This window comes from Musa acuminata, chromosome BXJ2-9, assembly GCF_036884655.1.
Source record: "Musa acuminata AAA Group cultivar baxijiao chromosome BXJ2-9, Cavendish_Baxijiao_AAA, whole genome shotgun sequence".
In the NCBI taxonomy this organism is placed as follows: Eukaryota; Viridiplantae; Streptophyta; class Magnoliopsida; order Zingiberales; family Musaceae; genus Musa; species Musa acuminata.
This window is the reverse complement of record NC_088346.1, coordinates 11,929,843-11,941,574: the sequence shown is the minus strand read 5'-3', so window position 1 is coordinate 11,941,574 and position 11,732 is coordinate 11,929,843. Positions and strand designations below refer to the sequence as shown.

Genomic DNA, 11,732 nt, shown 5'->3' with positions numbered 1-11,732 from the left:
CGCACCATCTCTCACCCACACCGTCTCGAAGAGCACATATACCTCGCGAAGCGAAGACTGGCGGTCTGCTGTCCCATTCTCTTAACCGGTACCGGTGAAGACCTTCGAATACGTTTAGCGGCAAAATCCACGTGTTGCGTTGGTGGTGCGGGACCCTACCTGTGATGAGCGTTAGATCTCGATCCGACGGCTAGGATGCCCATTGGTTCAGCTAAGTGTAAATTGATGCTTCATTGCACTCAACCCCCCACGCGTGCAACTTGTTTCGTCCTCGCTTATCCGTTGTCGCATGCATCGGCAAATCTGGACTTATCATTCTGACAGCCATCGCTATTAGCAGTCCAGCAAGAAGAACACAGCAGGCACAGAATGCATGCATGCATGCACGCATCCTCCTGCGATCACAAGGCTGTCGCTCAGCTCTTATATCGAACTCATACTAAATATTTAATTTAATCGATGATTTAAAAATTTTCATTGATGAACCATATATTTTTATATCAACATCATTATAATTGATAAGGATAAAATCGTATGAATATGCTCATCATCTAAGACAGATTCTAATTCTTCACGACTCTACAAGTGTACCAATCGTCGATCGATTAAATTATCCCTTATCAATAATTAAATAATAATATATTTAATTTATATTTATATTTAATATTTAAAATTATATTATTAAAAAATTATTTGAAGAAAAAATATAATATTGATTGAAAACATGAAACATGGGAGATTATCTAGCATGATTAAATATGTTCAAATTTTGAAGTGCATGAGAGGAAAATAAAGTTGTTAATTTGATTGATACAATTTGCAAGAATATTTAAATCTGATGTCACATAGGTAACTAATAATTATATTTTGTTTTGTGCTCCGTTCTATATTTATATCTTGTTAGATTTATGTGAAATAGTATTTTTTTTCAAAAAAAAAAAGTCTAACATAAATGTCTAGTATGTATTTAATGTACATTAAAAAAATATTTTTTAAAAAAAATTACAAGGTCGTAATTTCTTTAATGATATGCTAAGTTCACTCATTCGAGAGTCAAATATCATTCTACAAATTTATACAAAAATATTAGTATGATGATCACTTATCAATTAATAAAGGTTTGATACCTCTTACTTACCTTATGATCGATTGACTATGATAAGCATAAATAATATCCTTAATAATTTCATCCATTCCCGAGTTTCTCTTCGATATATAAAAATATTGTTAGGGTTTTGTTTGATTTATTTTTATTAATTTCATATTCGTTCACTAATTAATTTACTTATTTGTTTAGTTTAGCAGAGAAATAAGAGTAGAGTTATGCCAATAAGTTAGTTCTTTTAGTGAATTATAAATTTCTTTGTTGGGGTTAATATTATTTTCTTTTTTTCTTTCAGCTATAGAGAATATGAATATTGACACTTTAAATTAACGTAGGTCAATTGGCCTTTGTCATACATAACAATGTGTCTAAATAATAACAAGCCATAACCTCCCAACTAATCTGCCTTAAAATATGTATTACTATTTCCCCTTGCCTAATTATGATATTTATATCAAACTTATTATATATCAAAGATTTTATTTTAATGGCTAAATACCACCAACTAAATTTCCAAATCTAAGATTAGATATCAAGAAAGATATGAATAGCTACAAACAAGACATGTGAATAATGCATTCCCATTGATAGAGAGTTAAGTAGTAATTAATTCAATCCATGGCCAAAAATATCAAACAAAAAAAAAAAAATTTTTGGGATAAGTGACAAATATGTGTTAGTAATGAGTCGGCACTAATAGGGAGGGAGGGGTGAATTAGTACAGCGGTAAAAATATCGATTTCAGAAAATCTCTTTCGTACGATTAAAACCAATCTCGGAAGATGTTAACTTGAAAGCATATGCGAGTGTAAGCGTAGTAAAAACATAGTAGGGAGGAGAGGTAGTTTGCTATAAAAGTAAATTGCTCAAAGTAAATGCAAACCAAATTTATAGTGGTTCAGTCATCGTGACCTACATCCACTCCTAATTCCTCCTCCGTTGAGGCCACTAACATCCACTATCGGTCTTCTTTCAATAAGCAAAGATCAACCACTTTTTACAACTCTTTTTTCTTTTCCTGGGTTTAGGAGATAACCCTTATACCCCCACCTACTCGTCTCCCTGCACCGTGCACCCTGCATTGAGTGGTACCACTACTCAGACTAATGGCACCATCGCTTGACAGCCTCTCGGAGACTATGTCTGGGCGATACCACCACCTGACATAGTCTCAGAGACTATGCCACGACGGTGCCATCTATTGGGTCACTGTTTGAGCCTTTCATTAGGCCCAACACAATTTATACATGGGCCCAACTAGCCCCTAATTGGGTTGGCCCAATTCCAATTTCAATTATATGCTAACTACGAAATTTAAGACATTTACTAAGCTAAACAAGTCTGAAAGTTTAGGTTTCTTCCGGTGAGCTTCCGACGATCTCTCGACAATATTCCAGCGGACTCATAGCAAGCTCCTAAACTTCACAACAATCTTTTTTGCGAGTTCCGATGAGCTTCTTTAGCAAGCTCCTGGACTTATCGATCAATTCTAGTAGAACTTCCGACGAACATTTGGACATCCGATAAACTCTCGAACTCCCAACGAAATCACATTCTTGACTCTGGGACTTCATTTACTTTATGCCTTGCTTTCGTAGTTAATCTTGTATACATAAAACCTACTTTGATCTAGATAATTAATACTAAGCTAATCAAATATTATCCGGTATATCATTGGTTTATCGACGCCTCGTCCGATTGTTCGACGCATCGTCCTCTCTCGTAGCCTATTGCCCAATCTGCTAGTTGACCTCCACAACTTCGATTTCCTTAACGCAATATCCGTTCTTTTTGGCCCGATGTGCGAACTCATGGCCCGAAGCCTTCTATCAATATGTCGACCGATCATTCGGCTCGATATCCAATTTTCTGACATGTTTTTCTCCGATCCAACATGATTCTTCCTACTTTAATTGTCTCTCTCTGATCAAAAGCATCCAGCGTCACTCAAAACACATATTAAATCATAAACACTATCAATTTATTTCATTATAAAAATTTAAGATTTAATAATATAAATTTCGAATAAGTGGGATTCGAGCTAATAATTTTTTAATGATCTATCATAATTTTTACTATCTAATTTAGTTGACATATTCTAAAATATATCAAATGAAATCTTAAGCTGTTAATAGTATTTAGTGAGTGAGTTTGGTACTGTCTCATTCCACCCTTTCCCTTTGACATATACAATCATGAAAACCATGTGAATTGAAAAACAAAACTTATAATAAAATTACAGAACTTAAAAATATGATTATAAGTAGAAAAATAATTGTTTAAACTTACACAAAACTAGCATTAAGTCTTCTGGATATTAAATAAAAATAATAAATATGAATCTAAATGTTCTTCAATACCATTGAATTAAAAATGTTATATTGCCATTTTCTATTCCAACTTGGATTGAGTCATGTTGCCAAAATAAGAAGCTTTAATTGCTATTAAATTAAATCAGGCGGATTATTGAGCAAGATTGACAATTACAAAGATTGTGATACCATTGAAGGCATTGATTGGGTATTAAGATGCAATATTGAGTCCACCAAAGTGTTATGGGGTTATTAGCTATCAAAACTCCAGTAATGTGGGTTATAAGCCAAGGAAAGAATACTTGAAGTGTGTAAATCATATAATGTCATCAATGTCACACCATCTCAGCTATTATTGTGATTGATCATAGAAAACTATATCATATTATTTTTATGCCAAGCTATATCATACCATGATATGCCATCTAAAATGACAACATCAACAACAACAGTTAATGTAATGAAAACTCAAGTGTATGTTGATTTTGATCACTTAATAAAATAAAAGCCACCATAGAAACAATTATCTGAGAAGATTAAATCCATTTGCATTAAACCTATTGCCAAATAAATATTCATGATAGAAAAACAAAAAAAGGAAATCCATATGAGACCAAAGAACTTCACCTCATTTCCTCCTTTGTTCGTTTGGGCATGGAAATTGGATCATGGATTTTATCATCACTATCATAGTCAGTATTGCCTTTGCAAATGGAGCAAAAATATATAGAAGAATAAAAAATCATAATTAAAGTTTTGGAGAAGAAATTTGAAACTAATTTAATGGCAACATCTGTCCTAAGCCCCAATAAAAAAGATGAAGCATTAAGCATAAGACCCCTCAAATTGATCACTAAAACACTATTAATTAAACTAAGAATATTGTTTACTTCACTTCTCTTTCATCATTTTGTTGTTATTTTTTCCATTGCAGAAATAATTTTGCAATAATGGGACATCAATAAGATGTGATTTATTGTAATATCCATGCTTCATTAGAACTATTTTATATAACAATAGCAAATACAAAAGAATAATCAGACACTAACATAAAAAATATTCAATAACCACATCTACTTTTAGATCAGAAGACAATAATAATTTCTTATTTACCGCTGATTTGAAGTAGTTTAATTAAGCTATAATTCGCCGAATAATTTGATACATGAAATATAATATTAAAAAGTTGTGCCGAAATATAGTTAATAATAAGATAAAAAAAATCCCGTCATTATGCAATTGAATATTAAGGCTAAATTATTAAATAACGTCAAATTAATTTTACATGCAACATTTTTGGTAACCATTTCGATTTCTTAATTCAATTTATCGTAAGATAACAATATTAATTCTCACAAATATGGTATTTTTTTATACTTCACATATACGTATTATATACGACGTATATTTATGAGACATACAGACAAGACATACGCATACTGTACAAAATGTTGGATTACCAATCGAACGGCGGTGACTTCGTACCCCTTAGTAGTGTTTTGGTGGGCCCCTGGTGGGTCCCAGATAATGTACGGTAATAAGCCAGGTATTGTTGTGGTAGGGGAGGCGAGAGTAACTCAATGTGAAAATGGACCTCAAAACCCTAATTCTCCAACGTGCCGTCCTCCCTCTTAAAACCCCGACGAAGAGTCCCTCCCCGCTCGCAGCTGCTCCTCTCTCGCCTCCAATAACGCTCGAGGCGAGGAAACCCTGCGGGTTTTGATCCGTGGCAGCATTGGAAGAACCCTGGTCGGATCTATCGGGCCATGGCGCTCTTCCTCCTCTTCGAGTCGGCCTCCGGTTACTCGCTGTTCCACGCCTACGGCCTCGACGAGATCGGTCAGAACACGGAGGCCGTCCGCAACTCCGTCCTCGATCTCACCCGCTTCGGTAAGGTCGTCAAGCTCGTCGCTTTCCACCCCTTCTCCTCCGCCCTCGACGCCCTCAACCAATGCAACGCTGTCTCTGAAGGTGAGCTGAAACAGAATCCAATGTTTTCGTTATTATTTTTTATGTTTATAGTAATATATGGAGATTATTTGTGCGATTTTAGGGCTTATGACCGACGAGCTTAGGAACTTCTTGGAGATGAATCTTCCCAAGGTAAAAGAAGGGAAGAAGGCGAAGTTCAGCCTCGGCGTTGCGGAGCCGAAGGTTGGGTCTCAGATATTTGAGGTGACCAAGATTCCCTGCCAGAGCAACGAGTTTGTTCTCGAGCTCCTTCGTGGTGTGCGGTTGCACTTCGATCGGTTTATTAAGGACTTAAAGGTTGGATCTTGTTTCTGAGTCAGGGATGTCTTCCGGTTGTAGCTTGAAGCTCGTTCTGATGGAGTCTTGTTTCTTGTTCTTTCTGTGTTCTCAGCCATCGGACTTGGAGAAGGCTCAACTCGGGTTGGGGCATCGTTATAGCAGAGCCAAGGTGAAGTTCAATGTTAATCGGGTGGATAACATGGTCATTCAGGCTATTTTTCTCCTTGATACGTTGGACAAGGATATTAACTCCTTCTCAATGAGAGTCAGGTGTGTTTTATTTCTCTTTTTGTGTATAGGAGTTTCTACTTCGATGCAATATCGTCAATATACAGAGGTCACTGTTCTATTTATTGTTCTGGAAATCTCCGTTAAAAAATGGGCTCAATTGATAGGCTGGTTGCTGAATATAGATAGACATAAGGTCATCAGACGACTTTCTCATGATTTTAAAATAGCCAATCAGGATGTTAATCTTCTCTCACAGCAGTGCCAAGCTTTGTCATGTGTCACCTTATGTTGAAGCTTATTTTGTTTAGTATCCTGAAAGGAAAATCCTGATATCTAATTGCAACGACATCTCTTAAAAAAATGTTCTGATTGCAGTAATATAAATAAAAGTAGAATTTACGTGACTTAAGTTGTAGCTACATTGGGCCATGTTTCCAACCAATGGTGGATTCCTAAACTCACTGGAAAGATATGATTCAGATGATGAGTTGGCTAGCAATTTCTTTAAATATTATTGTACTAGAAATTTTGCCAGAAATTGTGGGACTTCTATGAATTTTCACTTCACATGGTCCTAAACTTGAGCTGCTTCAGTGTTCTGGCTGAAACAATAGAATTGGACATGGTTGTTAATTATCTGGAATTGAAGCACTTTTGGACCACATATATTTGTTTTTTTATATTATATTTTATCCTTGAGTTTTCTTGTTTAACCAAATTTGTTGTCATTCATTGTGAAACGGCCCCAATTTTATGCTGTTGATTCAGTTTTATCCTTCATGCAAGCACATCCTTTTGCTTTCTGGTGAACTGCTTCAATGTTACCACAGTATGTTTTTTTTTTCGTAGAACATGTACAAGTTGTTGGGACCTTCATGCCTGGCATTCCTTTGTACACCCATCATCTTTCAAGAATTAGATGCCTTGTCATCATCTGTATGATAAGATATATGAATTACCATAGGTTTTAACATTTTTAAGTCAAGCAATTGCTAACGGCTAATGGTGAACTTGTCATGGTTGTTGAGTTAAAGCATTTAGGGACATTGTTTCTTTTGGCTCGATCTGGTGTCTCCTTCCCACAATCAGGTATGGGTGGATGTTGCTGAGTTTCAATATGAAAACACTCCAAGTTGATCCTAATACCATAAATCTTTTGTACAAAATCTTCTATACACTAATTTATTCTATTCAAAACTTTTAATGTAAAAAAAATGTCAATATTGTTTCATGAGTGGTGATTGTAAAAACTCGACTCAAAATTGAAAAAATGACTTGTCAAACTACTGAAAACAAGGTCCTTTGCAGAGTATCAAATGAAAAATCATTTGTGAAATTATTTGAAGTCAATTTTTTGACGTTACCATGATTGATAAGAACATTTTGTACATCATTTTTGGCATGTTATTTGCATGCTGAGCCTTTGATTAAATTGTGCCTTGTATAAAACTGTGCTTTTCTATCAGTCTAAGTTATGTATTTTAGATGACACTAGCATTCAGGAATTGAGGAGTTCCATTCCTCGTGCTTCTATGGTTGGGACAATTTGCGAGGTGTCAGATCGTGCTTTGACCTCACTAATTGATTTTAGTCGCAAAATGGCTCTGTAACTATTTACCATTTTGAGTTTAGATTCTCTTCCGTTATCTTGATTTTGCTGTTTCAAACATAAGCAGGTTACTTCCAACTTCATGAGATCAAACTTTCTGTCTTTAGTTCCTGAAGTCAGCTATATGCTACTTGGTTTGCTTAGGTCAGCAAGTTGCTGCCTCATGTAACTTAGAGGCACTTTTTGTAATGCACTTGAGGGCTCAAGTCATTGGTTTAGTTCAGACAATCTGCAGCAGTATGCATGAGAAAAAAAAGGGGAAAAAGCAGAACTTTGATCAATTTCAATTAAAAATTTAGTGAATGTTAAATTTTAAGATCACCAAGTAGACAGTGCTGGTAGAACACTGATTCATTAGAGAGAAGAGAAGTTGAAGGATAAGTAGAAGTACTAGCGAAATTGGAGTAAGCGGCTTGTAGCTAAAAAAAGTTGTTTTATGAATATGACTCGAAGATTCCTTCACTCTTTAGACAATCTTATAAAAAAAAGTCCACCGGGTCCTAGTTAGAGTCCTCAAGCAACTGGCATTCTTTTAACAGAGATAAACCCTTTTTCTGACATCCTTTAAAGAAGCTGTAGAATATCAAGCCATATGCTAGTTGTAATTGGCAACTTGTGATGATATATGATAATTCTTTGAAACTAGTGCTTATCATATTTCTTATCAAGTCCTTTTTGGGAACATCCTTCCGGCCCATGGAGGTTTATAAAACATGAAAGATGACTGCCCAAGTCAGATGTGAAGATATTAATGCACTAGCGTATTTTTAGATGAAAATTCTTTTCCAAATGTTGGAGGCCTTGATGAGGTTCTTTAACCAACCTTTCCAAGTGTGGGAAAGGTATCATACTAAGATGAGAATCACTTCAGATATAACTAAGATATCATAATTATTTGATCTTCAGCTAAACTCGCTTCTGGCAACCTTTGAGCTCAAGTTGTTAGAACTCTGGACTTCAATTGGCTGGACCTACTTCAATTTTTTGTTCCAGAGTAATTATGGAAACTCAGGTGGGAGCAAATACTGCAACAAAAATAAGTATACCTGTGGCATTTCAAGAACTTTCTCTCTTTAAATTTGCCCGTAGAAGAGAGATGATATGATGAAAGACAATGTTAAAATTGTTCAGAAAAATTAAATCTGGAATGTTGAAGAAAGCAGAAATAAATTGACAATAGCATGCTAGTGTCTGACTGCCTTTTGTTTTTAGCATAAACAACGTGAACTTCGTGGCATCGTATATCTTTAAGGGTCTAATTCTCCCTTAATGGTAGCAAGATTCCAGGACACCTCCTCTTGACTGGCTTCTGTTTCTTATTTACAGGTTTATGACTATATTAACTAAACTACATTTTGCAGAGAATGGTACTCATGGCATTTCCCAGAGCTCATGAAGATCATTAATGACAATTACCTGTATGCCAAAATTGCAAAGTCTGTGGAGAACAAATCAGACCTGACCGAGGATCATATTCCAGAATTAGCTGACATTGTTGGTGATGAGGACAAAGCAAAAGAAATTGTAGAAGCAGCTAAAGCATCCATGGGTAAGAATCAAGATTGATTTTCTTTTCTAATTGGTGTTATGCTTATTTAATAGTTATGGTACCTATGCAGGGCAGGATCTGTCTCCGATTGATTTGATTAATGTCCAGCAATTTGCTCAGAGAGTTATCAATCTTTCTGAATACCGGAAAAACCTGTACGAGTATCTTGTTACAAAAATGAATGACATTGCACCAAATCTGGCTTCTCTTATTGGTGAAGTTGTTGGGGCCCGTTTAATATCTCATGCAGGAAGTCTTTCCAATCTAGCCAAGTGTCCTTCATCTACTCTCCAAATCCTTGGTGCAGAGAAAGCACTTTTCAGGTTCAAATTCTCTTCTTTTTGCCTTATTATCCCCTTCAGAAGGCTAGCACCAGCCTCTTATCTTCTAAATAAATGCATCTCATAGTTAATACAATTTGGCCATTATCTCTATGAAAATTATTGAGGCGAGTGAACTTCTTAAAATTTGGTTGGAATGATAATGATCATCTTATGTCTAACTATTTTCTATATTAAATTGACATGTTTTTAATGGTAATGTTGTAGATGAGCATGATCAGCAGTCATGCTGCAGTCTAAAAAATCACCTATTTTTCCCTCATATTACAGAGCCCTTAAAACTCGAGGAAACACTCCAAAGTATGGTCTTATCTTCCATTCTTCTTTTATTGGCCGAGCATCTACAAAGAACAAAGGTCGTATAGCTCGCTATCTTGCAAACAAATGCTCAATTGCATCCCGCATTGATTGCTTCTCCGGTGAGTCTTAAGTTGGAATATCTACTTTTTCACTGTAGTCTGGCGTGCTGTTATTCTAACATTAAAGAAATGCATTTAGAGGTGAATACCTCTATTTTTGGACAGAAGCTCCGAGAGCAGGTTGAGGAGAGACTGGACTTTTATGACAAAGGCGTTGCACCTCGCAAGAATGTTGATGTGATGAAAGCTGCCATTGAGAGTACATTGAACAATACCTCTCAGGAGGATGCTGGTGAGTATCCTTTGTTGCAATAATATTGTGCATCCTGTCAAGTAGGTACCACATCTGGTAAAGGAGAATTCATGCTGTAAAAGTTTATTCCTTTTTGTGATGGGAAAATCTCGGCATTGTTGCAGTAACATCTATCTTAATTATGGGGTTAGTTATGAATACCAAATATTCGAAATTTGGGTGGAATCTTATTGTGGGAATTGGATTTGCATTTTAGTAGTGTTTATCGTGTGCTTGGTCTGATGCATTCATGACTACTAAATTCTGTGTATGAATGCAGATGGACTACAGAAAGATGAAGCTTCCACGAAGAAAAGTAAGAAGAAGAAATCTAAACGTGAAAATGTGGATGGTGAATCCATGGCCGAGGATAAATCTCTTGAGGTTGCTGCTGATGGAGATGCTCCTATTGAGCCTGAAACTGAAAAAAGGAAGAAAAAGAAGCATAAGTTAGAGGAGCAACAACAGGAAGAGGTGCCACCTAAGGTGAATGGTCATGATACAGAACAAAATGGAACTCCCAAAAAAAATAAAAAGAAGAGTCATGAAGACTTGGATAATGATGGTGATGTCCAAATGAGGAGTGAAGGAACCAAGAAAAAGAAAAAGAAAGTGAAAGCCCAAGGTGACTAGTTGCTGTTAGAAGAAGCTGGTAAAATCTGTGTTTTATTTTCTGATCTAATAAGCCCTCATTTTTCTTAAGAACACTTTATTCTTGTTCATTTGGCTTCTTCAAGTGTGTCCACTCTCTTTGCACCATGATGAGCTGTTGAACCTGGTGGGCTTATGCGTCAAAACAATCTGAGATTCATGTAGTTTTCAGTTTCTATACATCTAGCTGCGCCCATGGGTGTGGCTTGGTGCAATCAAGTTGTTACTGCTATTGGAATCACATTGGTTTTGCTTCAGCCATACTTTGCATGTTTCTTTGAGTTGATTTGGACAGGTTCAATCTGATGATGGAACCACTTCAGTGAACATGTTCCTCGCAAATTTCCTCGGCAATCGAGTCCTCAAACATTGTTGATTATGTTTATGCCATCTGAAAGTCTAGCGATAAAGGAGTCCTTTATGAATATGATTGTATGTGATTCTAAATGCCTGTGATTTAGACCTTCTCTTATTTTATCCCTGATGTCTTTGGTTATACATGTAGTTCTAGTTATTTTATCTGCAAGACCAAATTTGCATTGCTTTTAAATTGATTTTGTAAATGAATGTAATGATTTCCATTTTTATTAGTGTAATTTCAAAATGTCCATTGCACATCAAATTTTCACCAGGTGGATAACAACATGTCAATTAAATTTGTATATTTTTGTAAATTTAGGATCTTTGAAGTATAATTTGACACGTTCTCTGGTTGATTTTGTGAATGTAACCATGAACTTTCAGCACACATGGTAAGTAATGTTTTCATGTCAAATCTATATGTATTTTTATTTGTTGATGATTTTAGGAATTTTTGAAGTCCAATTTGATATGTATTTTTGGATGAAGTTCTCAAATTGATTCTATAAACGGTCTGTCATGTTCGTTCGATTATTAGTGCAATTGCTGAAATGAAGTCCATTTCACTTCTCATGCTTACTAAATGTGGGTAATAACCTATCAACGATTAATTTATACTTTTCTATAATTTGTAATTATTTTAGACATCTTTAATCATAATTCTATACTTTTA

The 11,732-nt window shown here is 35.5% G+C and overlaps 1 protein-coding gene across 1 annotated transcript; it reads left to right on the top strand.

The window, feature by feature from the left end:
* Positions 1–5,038: 5,038 nt before the first annotated feature.
* Positions 5,039–10,956, top strand: LOC135623162 (nucleolar protein 56-like). The gene is made up of 8 exons (XM_065125777.1): positions 5,039–5,388; positions 5,471–5,685; positions 5,780–5,937; positions 8,869–9,056; positions 9,127–9,379; positions 9,668–9,816; positions 9,896–10,048; positions 10,329–10,956. Exons 1-8 carry the CDS (start codon positions 5,184–5,186, stop codon positions 10,679–10,681), a joined length of 1,674 nt encoding a protein of 557 aa, XP_064981849.1. The 5' UTR covers positions 5,039–5,183; the 3' UTR covers positions 10,682–10,956.
* The last annotated feature ends 776 nt before the right edge of the window (positions 10,957–11,732 follow it).